General features: G+C 39.1%; 1 protein-coding gene across 17 annotated transcripts in view; it reads left to right on the top strand.

Annotated features, from left to right (window-relative positions):
• The window catches only part of TNS1 (tensin 1), a 354,414-nt gene that overhangs the window by 242,883 nt on the left and 93,964 nt on the right, over positions 1 to 17,567 (top strand). For all 17 annotated transcript variants that reach the window (XM_060773722.2, XM_060773736.2, XM_060773781.2 and 14 more), the window contains 8 exons: positions 792 to 841; positions 2,060 to 2,231; positions 3,045 to 3,095; positions 5,360 to 5,482; positions 11,822 to 11,886; positions 12,759 to 12,842; positions 14,502 to 14,614; positions 16,121 to 16,181. In XM_060773722.2, coding sequence (XP_060629705.2) covers positions 792 to 841; positions 2,060 to 2,231; positions 3,045 to 3,095; positions 5,360 to 5,482; positions 11,822 to 11,886; positions 12,759 to 12,842; positions 14,502 to 14,614; positions 16,121 to 16,181 — 719 coding nt within the window. The remainder of the gene's footprint in view (positions 1 to 791; positions 842 to 2,059; positions 2,232 to 3,044; positions 3,096 to 5,359; positions 5,483 to 11,821; positions 11,887 to 12,758; positions 12,843 to 14,501; positions 14,615 to 16,120; positions 16,182 to 17,567) is intronic.

Below are 17,567 nucleotides of genomic sequence, written 5' to 3'. Positions count from 1 at the left end.
CATGATAAGTTCATGGACTTCCAGGCTTGCTATGGTGCCATTTAATAGCAGTGAATGGAGCAGAGCAACCTGTGTGCCCGTGTGGGTGTGAAGGGGCCCAGACCAAAATCTTGCCAGCTGGCCTCCCTGGGTTGCTGTTATCTTGACTTGCTTTCAAGAAACTCTCAACACAGCCTTAAATTACTTTTTCCTCCCATATGTCTTTTGTTCTGCCCAGCTTGATAAATAGTCTCATAATGATCCTTGTTAAGACCTTGAGTCCCTGTGTATTTGTACGGTTGGACTGCTAATTACCCAATTATCTCTGCTGCTGGGACTCAGGAATTCAAACACAAATGGCTCGGACAAGGCATCGCTGAGAGTTCTGTATTTCTCTTTTGGTGTTTAAGGGGAAAAAACAAAAATCCATGAAACCAAAATACACGTGCAGGCAACAAATTAGTCTGTATAGACACAACTGTTGTCAGAACCTTCTGCAAGTCCTAAAAAGCCAGAATAACTAGTGGCTGCCATGTTCTGAGAGCTGTAGTCCAAAAAGACAACTTTCCAAAGCTCTGCATTTTTCACTCATGAATGGGAGGAAAGAAATAGGATCTTCACTTGTTCATACCGGAATCCTAAATTTTCCCCACTGTAAATAAAGAAGCACTTGAGTGAGTGAAATTCTATGCTGAGAAATGATCAGGGAGTTAAAGCATTCCTTTGTAGGGGAGATTTTATTCCTATCATGTAGCTGCTGCACAATTAAATAATGCAGTAACAGGCATAACTTTTTTGTTTCCTTTTATTAGGTGTTTGCAAGATCTCCCAGAATTATTCAGGCACGACGTAAAACTTCAAGGTAAGTGACGGTCACACTTTCAACAAACAATTTCATTGAGAGTCTCTCTGGTGAAACTCAAAATACCACTTCATTCTGAGGGATTTGTAGAATATTCTTTATTATTTCTTTTGATATTTCCTCCTTGTTGAAATTTGATAGTGCATGCTCACATTAGTTAATAATCCACAGTAGTTAATTATCCACAGTTTCATTTACCCTCAAAAATATACCACTGAACATGTTTCTGGGCTTCTCAAAATCCTCTCCAGTCTACTTCCAGCCCAAATAACTGTCTCATATATCCATATGAACTCTTGTAACTTATCCCCCAGGGATAAGAAGGTAATGAATCCACTTTCAGTCCCATCCATGGGAGAAAAGTGGGATAATAATAATAATAATAATAATAATAATAATACATTTATGTGTAAAAACAGATATGTTTTTGTTACAAGAATAGAAATTTCCACATAGTTACTTCATATGCTCAGTTTTTGGTGGTGTTATGACTTTTCAGGTCAACTCTGACCATGATAACCCTAACATGGGATTTTCTTCATTAGGTTTATTCATAGGAGGTCTACTATTGCCTCCTGCTATGACCAAGAATGTAACTTTCACACAGTCACCCAACAGCATCCTGAGAGGAATATCATCTTGTTCTTGATTATTCTGTATAATCGGAGCCCTTGGTGGCTCAGTGGGTTAAACCACTGAGTTGCTCAATTTGTTAACTGAAAGGTCGCAGGTTCGAATCCAGGGATGGGGGGTGAGCTGTCACTGTTATCCCCAGCTTCTGCCAACATAGCAGTCTGAAAACATGCAAATGTTAGTTGATCAATAGATACCACTTTGATGGGAAGGTAACCATGCTCCATGCAGTCATGCTGGCCACATGGCCTTGGAAGTGTCTAAGGACAATGCTGGGTCTTTGGCTTAGAATGGAGATGAGCACCAACCCCAAGAGTCGGACATGACTGGACTTAATGTCATGGGAAAACCTTTACTATTCTGTATAATCATACAACGTGCTTTAATTAAATTTCCCACAGAACAACAGCAATTTACAAGACATTCATAAGCTCACTTGTAGCACTCTGTGAACATATTATAGACTCAACAGCACAAACAGACCAAAGTAATATCCAAGGTTTGACCACATAGACAGACCCTCCATAATATTGGACTTGTTCATGTCCCATCCATTGTCTGTTCAATTGCTTCTCTTTCACTCAGGAGCTTAAGCCTAAATCAGACCATGGAGGACACTTGTGAACTAGATCTGGTTTATGTCACTGAGCGGATCATTGCTGTCAACTTTGCAAGTTTGTCAGAAGAGCAGATCTTCTGCAGCAACCTGAAGGAAGTGGCACAAATGCTTAAATCCAAGCATGGAGACAGTTATCTGGTAAGATATTAGCAAGATTGAAGTTCAGTTTCTCACAGGGTCAGGAATAATTTCACAGGAAAGGACAGTGTTCTATTAATCATTCACACCATATCACAAAGGTGAAATCTTTTTTTTGTGATTTGTCTGATGTCTGAAACCTTTTTATTGTTTGTGGCATATATATTATTTATCGGCTTTTTAAATGTAGTGGTGAATTTGTCTCATGACACCTCTTCATCCATTCATCATCAGACCATCATGTTCATTTTGTTCTCTGCTGTCTTTTACCTGATGATAAAGCTGCCAGATTCAAGATACTGTTAACTTCGCAAATCTGTTTCAGCAAATTATGTCCAAGAATAAACCAAAAGAGCAAAATCTCAGCAAATGGCTTAAGAGCCCATGCAGACAACAAATCCATGGTTAGTTTATTAATATAAAAGTTATAAACACGTTTTTGAAATCTAGGAAGAACAAACACATCACAAACACATCATGTCATCTTCCTTTGATTCTAAGACATCTTCAATTGTGGGATGCACACTAATTTCAGTACCACCAGCAGAAAAGGAGTGTATGCATATACATAAAAAGCACCCATGATTATAAGATGTACCCCATTTTTGGAGATTTTTATATGGGGAAAAAGTGTATATCTAGTATATATCTCCTACGCACGAAAATACATGGACTTGTGTGTACCCACTCACCTACATGACAGAACCATGTTTTTATTTGCTGCTCTGTGACTATTTTCTACTCTTTTGTTGTCCAATCTATTATCCACCATGCACAAAACACTATTCTAATGACATTTTCTTTCCTCTTTAGCTTTTTAACCTGTCTGAGAGAAGACATGATATCAGCAAACTCCACTCCAAGGTAAGATGGAACTAGGCTCCATTATTTTAAATTGGATTTATTAGATCTATATCTAAAAATTGATGAGAAGCTGGGAATTTGAACCCAGCACTCTGAATCTTTAAGAGAAAATTGCATCTGTCCATCAGCTCCACTTCTCTTCCGCAATGCATTTGTTTTTGGCTCTAGACTCAGTGCCCAGAGGGGTCTGCCTGAGCTGCTTCCTTTTTTTTCTTTTTGGATTCCCCTTCAACATACATCTCCATAAGCCCTTTATATACTTTGTATATATGCTTTATTCTCTCTCTTCCCCCTCCCCCCTGTTTGCTTTGTCCACTAATCCCACCATGCTGCTGCTGTTTTTGGCAACCAGAGAAGCTGTTCATTGACCCAGAGCCAGGCACATGGCTGAAATATTTACCCTGCCTCCCTGCCTTTAAATTCTGGAAGAACAGCGAGAGTCTTAGTTTTGCCACCCCATTTTTCAAGCAAATGTGGCAGAAGCTTGAGAATGGTGGTTTGGCAAAGGATGCTGATGGAAGGAAGGGCAGAAGACAAACACCCCGAAGCTTTTTTTGGTGAGGATGGAGTGAGGAAGTTGTTTGTCTTCTGTGAGCAAAGAAAGCTGCTTTGCTGGCATTGAGTGCAGCTGTAACAAGTCAAAATAAAGCAGGAAGGTGGGACCAAGGGGTTCTGAATTATGAACATAATGTGCCTATTGTGGGGCTCTCCCTGTGAATGATTTAAAGAAGTGTGAACTTTTGCAATAGAACTCCTCCTCAGGTGTTAGCTAGCTGTCATCAAATGTGTCTTCCTTCCACTTTTTTTGGGGGGGGGGGGAGGGGGGCTATTTGGAGCAAATGTTTTGATCAGTCCTAGGACTCATCATTTTTTTTAAAAAAATGGAGCATGTTTGCTGGGATGGTCCTATATTTTGAGGGACAACCCTAAGGTATTTTAGAATTAGAGTATTAGCATTACACCGATGCTAAGAAACATTATTAATTTTTTTTAAAGCTGAACATAAAGTTTTTTTGTTCTGATATATTTTGGAATTAGAAAGAAACCCATTTGAAGGTGTGAATAAAATGTTGCTGGTACAAGAAATTGACAGAAAATGAGACAACAAAAAACTAATGTTGACATGTTGCTTATGTTTTAAAAAATTGAAAATTATAGCCATAGTTACTATAGTTTCTTTTCTCAATTGGTTAGATGTAAGTAATTTGTAAGTTACTGCAGTTTCTAGATACAGTTTCCCCATTTAAAAGAGCCCAACAACGAAGTGCAGAAGAAAGAGAAAAGGAAAACATCTCCACCAAGATACTCAGGAAGTCACGAAGATCTTCAATTTTTTTAATTTTTTCTTTTTTTCTTTTTCCTTTTTCCTTTTTCTTCATCTCTCTTCGCTATTCCTCTCTTCTTTTTACGGTCTTCTCCGCTATTTTTTTTTTCTTTCACACATTTTTTTCCTTCTTTTTCTCTATCGGTTTTTAATCTTGTCACAGAAAACTCAATAAAAATATTAAAAAAAAATAAAAGAGTCCATACAGTACTCAAGCTGTAGAGCAAGCTGCTTGGGAGTTTCTCTTTACAAGCACACTATTGCAGATGGAGTGAGGGGGTCCTTTCATTGAGCTATTTATCCATCCTTATATTGCTTTTCTAGAGAACCTTCACAAATCAGAGGTCTTTTGACAGTGCCAAATAGAATAAAATAGAGAGCAAGGGCAGTTATTGAGGGCTGAGAGAGCAATTGGCCTTCACAAAACCTTGGAGCTATGTTTCTTAAGCTTCCAGATTGCATAAAAATCTAGGCACAAATAGATATGTGTGATGGTTTTGAGATACATGAACGTCTAGGCTGTTCAGACATGGGATTGTTCAGGATACCTTCTTCCAAGAAGACCTTTTGATGCCAGAGACAGAAGATTCAAATTATGTTCTTGCTAGTGTGATAAACTATAAATGCCTGAGATTTTGATGTTCTTGTAGGAATGTAGGCCATGCCTAAAACATCACTCCTCTCTCTGCCTAATTGGAGAGGCCAGCTTTGCCGATATGCGTATCAGGATAGGTTCAGAAAGTAACATCCTCTAAACCAAGGGTGTGGAACTTTTTGATCTCCAAAAAGACTGCAGCTCCCGTCAGTCCCACCCCATCCAGACAATTGCAAGAAACTCTGATTGCTGTAGCCCCAAACATCTGAAGGACCAAAGGTCTGCCCTTCTGTTTAATCTTCCTAATAATTTCCCTCTTTCTTCTTCCTTTTGCTTGTCCCCCAGGTGCTGGATTTTGGTTGGCCTGACTTGCACACTCCTGCTCTGGAGAAGATATGCAGCATCTGTAAAGCCATGGATACTTGGCTCAATGCTGATCCTCATAATGTGGTGGTTCTCCATAACAAGGTGAGCAAGAAAGGAAGGGGTTTCTGGGCAGCTAGAGAAGGCTCCATGGGTTGTGTATCTCTGATTACGGCAGTGTGGGAGAAGGTTTTTTTGTTAAGGTTTTGGCTGTGAGCAGGCCCATAGCCAGGATTTCGATTCCGGGGGGGGGGGGGGGGGGGTGAGTCTGAGTGAAAGAGGGTCTACCTTAGCAAACCTTTTGTATTGTTACCCCAGTATATCCCTTGCATATGGGATATATTGAGTATGGTGATCAGATCATGATATGAATAAACATAACAGTTTAAATAATGCACCAGTAAGGCCTTTTCGCGAACCGCCATGCCTGGCGGTGAGCATTACAGTAACAAATGAAAATCTTGAGCATTTTTTATTCAGATGTTGGAAAGGATACAACTCTTTCAAAGACACTGGACAAAGGTATATATGTGCTGTAAGGGAGAGCTCTGTTGGCAATGAGGGCTATCTTGGCTTCATGTTTGTGGAATTCATGTTCATGTTAAATTGTTGATCATTCATTGAAGCTGCTGCTTTATTTTCCATGCTTCTTTTGCCATGAGTGTGGAGCTATCATAGGCTGGAGAAGTCACCAGGCATATGGACCAAGTGGATGTACACATGATGGATCCACATGGTCCCTTTTCGAGTGCCCTGTATCCACCTGACTTGGGAATTTTACACTCAGCTGAATGTTTAGCCCCTGGTGTTCTTCTGACTATCTTCTTTTCAGATGATGCTGAAAACAGTAGGAAATGTAACATCCTTTTGTTCCACTTTTTATAATTTCATGAACTTGAGTGACTTATAACGAAGATATTTTCTTCATCTGATTACATTGTCTTGTGCTCCCTTGTGACTGTGAGTGATATTGTGATGGCACTGAAAAGCTTAAATCACGTTGTTACTCCTGAATAGAGTAAACTCACCACTTTACAGTTAATTTAATAGGTTTACTCCAGTTGTAACTAATCAAGAGGAAGTTAGCCATAGTACTATACTCTGGTGGTGTTGCATGTTTTCAATTGATTTGTGCATATTTCTGTGTTGCTCTTGTTTTGTCAGTTAATGTTAATACAATTAATGTTCAAAGTTTATGTTATGGGACAATGGCTCTCCAGCTATCTGATGTGGTAGAGTGCTTACCCCCCCCCCCCTTCCCATGTGTCAGGAAGAGGTATCGTATTTGTGCCATATTGTTATTGCTTTCACATAGTTTTCTGGAAACTTGACTGGTGACTAATGGATCAAGGACAGGCACTAATCTGCAAACTACGCACGTTGAGTAGTGCTTCTCAAGGGGACACCTACATCACAGTTTTCAAGCATTTTCAGATTTGGGAGCCAGTGTGGTATAGTGGTTTGAGTGTTGCCTTAGGAGTCAGGGAAATGAGGACGTGGATTACTGCTCACCCATGGAAACCCCCCATTTAGCATATCACACACACACTTAGCTTTAGACGAAGGTAGTGACAAACATCCTCAAAAGAAAACTGGCCCAGAAAACCCTGTGTTAAGTCAGAGTTGACCTGGGGGCATACAACAACAATAATATTTTCACTCCACTAGGAATCTTGTTGGTGGTAACATGGAGATTTGGCAGTAGAGGGGTAAATTATAGCCTATCTAGCTTATTTCTTATGTCATGGTTCTTCACATGTTCATTGTACCATGTTTCCCAAAGGTGAGAGAAGCCTGGAAAGCAGTTAAACAATGTTATTCTCAGTGCCGTTACAGATCTTGTTACATTGTGACCTAATCTTTCTCTTGTCTCTGCTGGAACGGTTACATTGTACAGTAATCCAATAGTTTTTGTGTTAATGAAGCTGCTGCTTGTTGAGATACATTTATTCCCTTCTCAGGTTGCTGTTATGTTCCTGATGTTACACTGATGAGGCAACATGGTTGCTATATTTAGACATTTTGTTCTTTCCATTGCTTATGCACGAGGGAGGAAAGTTGTTGTTCATATTTGTTTAGTAGGTTCTTGTACATTTGTTTGACATATTAACCTTCAATCTAAAATACATGCAGTGGGGAAAAGCAGGCCATGCTTTTCTCTCCTGCACTGGTTTTGTGAATCACAAAATGTAATGGGAGTCAAGGGGTCAGTCTGCTCAGCCCTTTGGAAGTCATAGATTGGAGACGATTGGATACATCCTTCTCATCGACATTCAACAAGGGGTGAAAGAAAACAAGCATGTCTCCCTATTTCATCCAGGTTTCCCCACTCAGCTCAAAATGCATAGTAACATGGTATATGTTCGAGATCTCTGAAGTTGCCCTTTAAAAAGCATTTCTGAGTCAAGTATTTTCTGCAGTTAGGAATATGGCTCATTTTATGGCCAGGGTCCATCGCACCTTAGGGATCGCCTCTCCTTCTCCCATCATCGGAGGTCGCAACGACCATCCCAACGCGACTTACTCTATATACCGGGTCCTAGAGAAGTGCACTTGGAAAGGACCAGATGCAGGGCTTTTTCTAATTCTACCCCTGCCTTATGGAATTCCTTGCCGCCCTACATGAGAGCCATGCGTGACTTAGGGCCTTTTACTCAAGCACTTAAGACCTGACTTTTTACTAGAGCATTCGATCCTTGTTATTTTTTAATTTTTGTATGTATGTATTTTATCTTTTACAATTTAGCTGTAAATCGCCTAGAGCATTCTCGGATGGAGGGCGATTAATAAGTAATTAAATGATGATGATGGTGATGATGATGATTTTGGTTGTGATATCTAAATGAAAATTCTGCAAGAGGTGGTTTTATTATTGTTATGGAGAGTCACCCCCAGTATGCTGGTGATGTTCAACTTAGTGATAGTCTATTTATTTATAATGTAGTTCTCTATTAGGTCCAAAGTGGAGGCAGAATCTTGTGCTTATTTCAACAGAAGAACCAAATGCACTCAGTTGGATTTACTTAAATGATAAATAACATTTCTCATTCACTTCAGTGATAAAGTGATGGCGAATGCATACTTTAGTTGAGTCTAGCACTGAATTTAATTTTTCATTTATTAGGCAGGATCTAAAGTCAGTGTCAAATCTGCTTTGCCATGTCTTTCCCCAGGCTTAATGAAGAAAATTGGAATTTATCTGCCATGTTGGTTTTATTGTGCTATTTATGTACTCTGTCTCCATTTTGTGTCCTAGTGTAGTTTGTTTAAGTAAAATATTTTACACCCAGTTTTTATGGTCAGATGCCCCCCAGTCAGCTTCTTAGTCAGTGTATAATAGAAATAACAATAGATTTCAAAGACAATGAAGCTATAATACTAAAATTTAACAAAAACATATAGCCAACAACAACCTTTTAAATAGATCCAACATAGTAAAAGTGTCAAAATTCAAGAATTACAGCTAAATGGATCTTATAAACTTAACAACCCAATAACATCCTTTTTTAATTATAATTTCATCCAGTTCAGTCTTCAGGTCCATAGATTTTCCCTGAGGCAATATTGAACTTTCATTGTCAAATGCCACATCTGGTGAGTCTGCATAAGTAATTGCATGTTGTTGCAGTGTAGTTGGTGTCTACATGGCTGGTTTTATTCCATGTTCTGTTGAACATGGATGAATCTTTCAGTTGTGTTTTCTTCCACATTCCAGTTGAGCTTTCACCCCATAGACCAGGGTGGGACATTATCATTCTTCAAAGAATGAGCCCTATACTTTTAGATAATCTGTGGCATTGTCACCTGAAATGTTATAAACTATGAACAAAAGCCTGCAAATATGTGTAGCTGCGTAGTTCTCCACTACCTGGCATTTGTTAAAGCCCCAGGAAGGAGCCTATGCTGCTTCTGATTAAGGGAGGAGAGGCAGCAGGGAGGCAATTCGGGCCAATCCTGCTCAGTTGCAGAATGCAGGGAATGAAGCTCTGTTCTCAGATGATGGGTTTCTTTTCCCAAGAAACCCAAATCAGCTGGGTCTTCGGGGTCTAAGGAGACTTCTTTCTACCAGTAAGGTATAACACCAATACTCTCTCTCTCTCTCTCTCTCTCTCTCTCTCTCTCTCTCTCTGTGTGTGTGTATGTATGTATGTATGTATGTATGCACACACACATGTATAAGTCTAAATTTTCAGTCAAACATTAATCCAAAAACCTGGGTGGACTTTTCCATGGAACACGCACCATCTCCTTCTCTGAATAGAATAGTGAAAGGTGAGAAGCTAGTCTTCCCCAGAAGAACCTAAAAGATGCACCAACCCCTCTACTTTCCCTACTGTCACTCCACTTCTGGACTTTTTGAATGCCTGGGCAGGGAAATGCTGATAGCGAGCTGCAACTGATCCCTTGGGGCTATGCTGGTGCTTTCCCTTCTCCATGGAATGGTGCTTTCTTTAACCATGGACTACTTAAAAATTAAACATTTTAACTTCAAAACCTACACTTAACTTGTGCATGAGATCAACTTATGCAGTAATTTCTGTCCTTGCCATGGAAAGACAACTAGAACAGAAATTATTCTGACAAATATGCTTTTCCTCAATAGGGCACATTTCCATCCCAGCCAATGTAACTCACTGAGGATGGGGGGAAATCCCATGCCATGATTTGGTCACCCATAATCCTGAGAAACAGAATTGAAATATTCTGATTGCCAGTGCGTGAACCCCATTTGGGTAGGATATTGGTATTCTCATGGGATAAACAAACTCAAGAAAGTACCCATAAAGCCTTCTTAATTAAACCTAATCCAAATTACAATTCTAACCCTACTGCTTTGAAATTCCAGTCCAGTCAGAAAATATTTCATAATTAAGTCAATGCATTTTTTAATCCTGGTGTATGAATATTAATGCTAAGATCTTCCTTTCCTATTTATGAAAACATTTGGAAATTTTACTAGGTTCTTGTCAAAAACAAGACCAACAACATTCTCAGTCACCTGCACTGACCAGATCCAATGACTACAACTTCTCCCAGTCAATCTGGATATACCTACCTGTCATGGAGTTGCTAAGGATAAAGAACCTAGAAGGAACAAAGACATAGAGGCAACAACCCTAAATTCAATCTCCTATCCATGGTTGAATACACAGTTTCAAAACGAAGACTTTTAAGGAGTCAAGTAGTTAAAGTTTGATGAATCAGTCACATCTATAGATTTGTTTATTTTCTCCCCCATTGAATTAATGGAAACATACACATGAACTGAATTAAATTGTTTTACATCCTCTATTTGGTATCTTTGGTGATACTTTGAAAAGTTCTCCCTTCTTTCTGCTATGGAGAACTGACTTGCTGCAAAGAGGTAGTAATATTGTGCTACCACTTTAAAATATTTCTCATTTTTAATCACAGAAATGGAAGCACAAATCTGCAGCTACTTTCTTAATTGTTCATATTCAAAGTATAGCCCCTGTAACATTTATGCATATTATTTATTTCATCAGTTTCATACTGTAGTTGTTCATCATCAAATTGGTGCTTTGATTCAACTTAGAAGGTTGAGGTTCAAATTTTTACCCCACATAAAGTTCTCCGAATGACCTTGAGCTGGCAACTATCTCACAACCTGATCTATGGCGTGGGATTATAAAGGGGCCAGAACCCTATGGACCTAAACACCATAGAATAAATGTATAGGAGAATTTAGTGTGTAAACAAGTTGTATTCTTATTTTTCAACTTATTGCCTTGCCCACAGCTATACAGTGATTCCAGATCTCATAGGATATATTTACACAATCTTCCTAGTCCTATAACACAAATCATTCACAGCAGTGGGACAATGTGTTCTTCTTACATTCAACCAGTCTCCAAGGGCAGAGTGACACCTACTGTTCAACTGGGTCTTTCTGGCAAGCAAGACATGATAAGGAGGAAAAAAGTCACCCAGCCGGTTTCTTTGTGCCCCAAAGCCTTTTCCTTCTTTTTCATCTCTTGCAAAGGCTGACTGATCTGCATGAACGTGTTTTACATAGAATGTTTGGAGAATTCAATCTTTGTAAATTCTGATATGAACTCATCCGATCTCTACCTCCTGAGACTAATTTGTGAATCTGAAGTTTCTGAAATGTTCTGATGCAATTCTTAGCTCAAACAGTATGTCAAAATATGTTTAAAATACATGCCTTGAGAGAAAATACGTTTCTAAAAGCCATGCTTAAATGCAAGTTTTGCTGTGGATTTTGTAAATCAGACTATTCTACTTATTGGTGTACATATGCAAAAAGGCCAAGGCCCAGAAAACTCAGTAATTCTCTCATCCTTAATTGGTTCGTTCATCTTGGAGAATGGAATTCAGTTGACTTTTTCACAGATGATAGTTATTCAGTTTTTCTAGAGTTCTTTATTACTGATGAAACTGATCATGCTGTTTTGTTTGCAGGGAAACAGAGGCCGAACAGGGGTTGTTATTGCTGCCTACATGCACTACAGCAACATTTCAGCCAGGTAAGAGGCCCTTATTTTTGTGAGTGCAGCAAATTATTATTATTAATAACTTGGTTTCCTAAATTGAAATTCAAATGTGGCATACAAGCACAATATGGCTAAAAAATGCAAAAATCAACATTAAAACAAACTATTCTCACATTAAACCCATTTAAAATATAATCTCAAAACAAAGCAGTTTTAAAAAAGTTCAATAAATTGTATAATAGTCTCGTAAGTTTCTTTCATTAAAAAGCTTCAGATCTAACAGACTGTCAGAATAAAAAATATCACAGACATTTCAGTCCTAAAGCAGTGTTAGAAGAAATAAATAAAAATATTTTCCTGATTATAGAAGAAGAGCAGAGAAGTCCAGTTTACCCTTCTCGGGGAATGCAAGGAAGACAGATATGCAGTCCTCCAGATATTGTTGGCTTGCAACTCTTGTCAGGTCTAGCCAACCTAACCAAGGCACTGGGATAATGGAAACAGCAGTACAACAATACTTGTCATCCTTTAGTGGAAGCCTATCCATACATCATTTAGGAAAACATGACACTCTCCCTTGAGTGCAGTGGATCTTCTGTATCCTCTGGGATTTGGATACCAAATTCTATGGACACTCCAGTATACAGTGTCATAGTCAAATGGAGTCCCTTTTATATGAAATGGTATGAGTCCTGGAGTGGGCCCGGTAAAATGGCAGGAGGCTACAGCAAGGAATTCCTATACATCAGTGTAATGCTCAGTGTGTATCCCAATCAAGGTTAAGTTTTGGGAATTTTATTTTGAAAAAATTTGGAGCAGTAAGTTGAATCCATGGATGCCAAACCCATGGATATGGATGGGATGACTGTATACCATTACAATAAACACTTCTGTTGATTCTGTAGTGCTGACCAAGCTCTGGACCGATTTGCCATGAAGAGGTTTTATGAGGACAAAGTGATCCCAGTGGGACAGCCATCACAGAAGAGGTTAGTCTTGCTGACTGTAGCCTGTGTGCTTTCCCTTGGAGCATGAGTGCTAATAGTGTTGTTTACAGAGCATATGTGTAGAAAAATTTAAAGGCTGTATTAAAGGCCCACGTGGATTTTGAAATTTTATGCCTTCATATAGCTGGGTAAAGAGTTAGCCCCTGTTGGCTCTATATTTTTTATGATTAACCTAGAATGTCTGCTCTCTTTGTTGTTTCTTCCAATATCAACAGCTGTTCATCCTCATACAGAAATAGGAAGCTAGTGAGAGATTTGGGCAACTGGGTTGAGGGGGAAAGCATTCATAAGAAAGTGAAAAAAATGGTTCTAGTTAGAGAACAATCTATTTCTCCTTTGGGGCAGTTTAACATTTCTGGATAGCATGAGAACATGGATTCTCAAAACTCTGGATATCTCTTGCAAAGAGAATTTTATTCAGTTCTGCTGTACAGGCAGTCCCCAAGTTACGAACAAGATAGGCTCTGTAGGTTTGTTCTTAACTTGATTTTTTAGGTAAGCCGTAACAGATACATTATTTTAAGCATAACTCCAGCCAAATATACATATCTTAACACTTTGGATAGCATAAGGAAGTGTTAACATCCCTGTGCTGTTTGTTTTGCCCCCATTCAGAAGATTTCACTTCACTTTCTGTCTCCATGATAATTGGATTTTGAAAAAAAATTGGCTTTTTGTGGAAACAAGGATAGGTGAGAAACCTTCAGTGGAGACACCTTTTCCCCATGATAAGTCTTTAAGGTGTGAATTTCCCTTCTGAGTGGGAGATTTCTCTCACTTGCTGTTGTCTCACCCGCCACCTCCCATTCTTATGTATGAGTCATTTGTTAGTCGGATGTTTGTAACTCGGGGACTGCCTGTATGTTTAAAAGTTTGTACGTACAAGTCATCTGTGTAGCCTTTAAAGTGCTTCCAGACAGATTCACTAGGTGGTGCTGGAGTCAAAAAAGGGAAAATGCTTGTTTGTGAGGGACAAAAAAAAGACTTTTTAGTCTCATAGCCCCTTGCAACATCTCGGCATGTGCTCCTTTTAAAAAAGGACACACTGTGATCAATTGAGTATGCAAGTATTGAATAACATAAATGTTTTTTTAATGAGAAATGCTGAGAATTCATTTAAGACTATGCATAATTTGTCCTGAAATAGAATAGCAATAGTCCAGTTACTGGCACATGTCACTATAGCAAACTCAAAACTGTTTGGAGTACAATCCAGTACATGTGTACTTGGAAATTAGTCACATTAAATTCAGTTGAGATTATGTGTAGAGGCTTGTCTATATGAGCCAAAAAAAATCCATACTCATTGTGAATTGCAGTCCTCGTGATGCTTTCCATTAAGTATCATCTTTTTTTAAAAAAACTTTAAAACAACTGGGTTTGCTTGAGATGTCAGAGTATCCTAGGACTTCAGGGCTGTCTCGGCAGCTCGATTAGGTCTGATCCGGATCGATCTATAGTCCAGATGGACACTGCTGCTAACATTATTTTCCTTGCCCTGATCAAGGCAGACAAAGGGGAGATGTCGTGTGCCTGTGTTGCCAGTGCTTCTTCTCCTAGGCATGCATGGAGCTCTGGCTAAATGCCTGCACACTGCTTTCAAGAGATTCTGACTAACTACTGCCTTGTTTTCAATCCCAGGTATGTCCATTACTTCAGTGGTCTGCTCTCTGGCACCATCAAAATGAACAACAAGCCTCTTTTTCTGCATCATGTCATAATGCACGGCATTCCCAACTTTGAGTCTCAAGGAGGTAAATGGCTTTTCATGCATTGTGAAAATTCAGCTTCTGAATGAATGAAATATACCCTGTCATTTGGTTCTTTGGAAATCCCACAACTTCTCTATTAACTGTGCTTAAGACTTGCTTGATCTACAGATGCAACAGAATGCTGGTATGTTGAGGTGATACAGTTGAAGTGATACAGTGGACTGTGCCATTTCAGACTGTGGTTTGGGGATTGTGTTTTTGAATGCTCTGCCACCAAAGATACTTTGTAAATTGGAAAGTAAACTGCACGGGAGAGGGTTTTTTAAAAATGTTTTTCTCTGAAGTTATACTTTTCTATTTGCAGAGGTTTTTTTCATATAATACTGTATATGTATGGGAAAGTGTTCAGAAGTGGAACATTACACATGTAATTTGAAGTCGTGTAGCCTATTTTCCCAGTTCAGCATTCTGCCACCTCATTCTCCTACTGAGACAGAGCCAGCCTTTCTACCACTTCTAACTCCTGATTTTGCTTTGGGCAGCTTAATATGCATGCCTGTTCCCTACACTGGGGCAGATGTTCTCACCTGTTCAAAGGGAATTAGGATAGTTCCAGCACTTGTTTTAAAAGTTGTTCCCACCTCCTGGGGCTGAATATGCCTATAGCTCCTTAATTCTGTTTTAGGTTGTTACATAACAATGCTGCTAAAGCCAGTGTTTACCCTCCATTCAAGTATCTTGAATTAAATTAGTCCTATTCTTTTACTCAGGATGCATCTACATTGTAAAATGAATGCATTTGGATACCACTTTGACTGCCATAACTCAATGTTACGGAATCCTGAAATGTGTAGTTTGGCAAGGCAGAGAAGTCTAAAGAACTTGTAAAACTACAGCTCCATTGATTTAATTGCATTTGGGCCAGAGCAGCTGAATGGTGTAAAACCGCACTAATTTCAAATATTCTGAGCCTACTCCAGCTGTAACAAAATCTGATTCCAAACTCATGAGTCCTAAGTAACAACGTAATAATGTTTCAATAGACTCCCTGGTGGAGCTTTTGATAATATAAGAAGTAAACAGACACATTCCTGTTTACTTCTGTTCCACCCACCCACCTATAACACAGAGGCATACACTTAAATATACACATGTACTTCTCTAATATGATTTTGTTAGACCTGGAGATCACATGTATTAATTACATATGTCTCATTTCCTGTACTCAGGACCCTCAGCAAACCTTTGAAACACAGAGCTGGACAAAGACATTAAATAGTGACTCTAAAGGTATATCTGAACTCCTTTGGCATCAAAGAAAAGAAAGGTTCAGCTGCCTAACTGTGCTTGATTTTTTTCCAAGGCATCTGTCACTGTCACAGACCTTGTCCTGTTGACTATTGGAAGGGCGCTGTCACTGAAAACCTCTCCTCCAGGCTAGGATGTTTGTCTTGACCTCATACTGTTTGTGTTCCCTTCTCTGTAACTAAAATAGCTCCCTGACTAATGAAAGTCCCTTTCTCTTTGTCTTTGATTTATGTCTCCTAGGCTGCCGGCCCTTCCTCAAGATATACCAAGCTATGCAACCTGTCTACACATCTGGCATCTAGTAAATGTCGCCTCGGAGTTGGCACTACTCTTTGACTTCCAGCACTCAAATTCCCCCTCCCTTCTTCTCCATTAATAGGGACAGGGCAGACCTTAGTCCACATCACTCTGGGATTTTCATTTGGAATATTTTCCGGCCATGCAAACTGCTCTGGCTGGTCCAAGACAGCTTGCATGGCTTGTGGGAAAATCATATTGAAAGAAATGTGGAAAAGAAGGAAAGACAGTCTTTTCTCTTTCTTTTATTCACATCAGCAGGTTTCCTGGCTCCATCTCAATAATTAATTTCTTTCCTTGCTAAATTTTGTGCACATAAAGATGTGATTTATTAGCTTATTGACTTAACTTCTGTTAATAAGAGGGGAACATCACCACCATCATCATAATCATAGGTGAAGCCTCGTGGCTGAGTTTAATTTTGTACCAGAAGTATAGTCTTGGTGATGGGTCTGTGATTGTAGAGACTTATTCTGGACCTGCAAGCAAGGCATTGAATGAGATGCTGGACATGACAAACATTTGTGTAAACACACACAAAGAATGCTGCAAAAAGAGAGGTATTTCTGGTACTGATATTCACAATGAGAAATTCAAGGGATCTACAATCTGATCATTGTAAAAGCCAACCAAGCATGCCCAGAGTTGTGGGCTTATGTGCGAAGATAATGCAAAATAAAAGTTAAGGGAATGAAAGAGGGGAGGAAAAATGATAAGTTAACATTTTCTGACATCATATGGTATGCATAGTCAGGGTCTTAAATTGGAATGGAGAATAAGACACAGTCTTAAATAGATTGGCTTTACCTAAGTGCTGCATAGGCTTCATCCAATGTTTAACAGTGTACAGCAAATTCCCCAATTTAAAAATATCCATAGTTACTCTCATTTGTCCCCAGTTATATTCAAAATATTTCATTAAAATCTTCTGCATATAGAAGCAGATGTGGACTATACAAAACATTTGTGATACACTCTGGGGTCGAGTCTAGAAAAGTGACTTTCATAGACCACAGCCTTTGCAGTCTTCCGGGCAGTTTGGACAGTGTGGTTCTGGAAGTTCAAAAAATATTTTTGAGTACTGATTAGGGGTAGACTGTTTGATGATTAATTGGAACAAACAATATGGAGAGGTATTTCCACACATTACTATTTGCTTCACTTGTGCTGATCAGTGCAAGTTAAGTAGGCTATCAGGATCAGATGGAGATAATAAAGCAGCTGTAGTACAATACTAGGAAATAGCAATATCATACTCCCACATTTGTTGGAATTGTTTAAGAGCCTGTCATGCATGGGGCAAGCTTTTGTATGGGCAACTTAAATCAGGCATAGCCAAGCTCTGGAGGTCAGTTTTCTAATCCCAGATCCTTCAAGTGGGTATGCTCCA

This window comes from Anolis sagrei, chromosome 1 (genome assembly GCF_037176765.1).
Source record: "Anolis sagrei isolate rAnoSag1 chromosome 1, rAnoSag1.mat, whole genome shotgun sequence".
Taxonomy (NCBI): Eukaryota; Metazoa; Chordata; class Lepidosauria; order Squamata; family Dactyloidae; genus Anolis; species Anolis sagrei.
The sequence above is the reverse complement of the archived record's forward strand: the minus strand, read 5'-3'. Positions and strand labels throughout refer to the sequence as shown.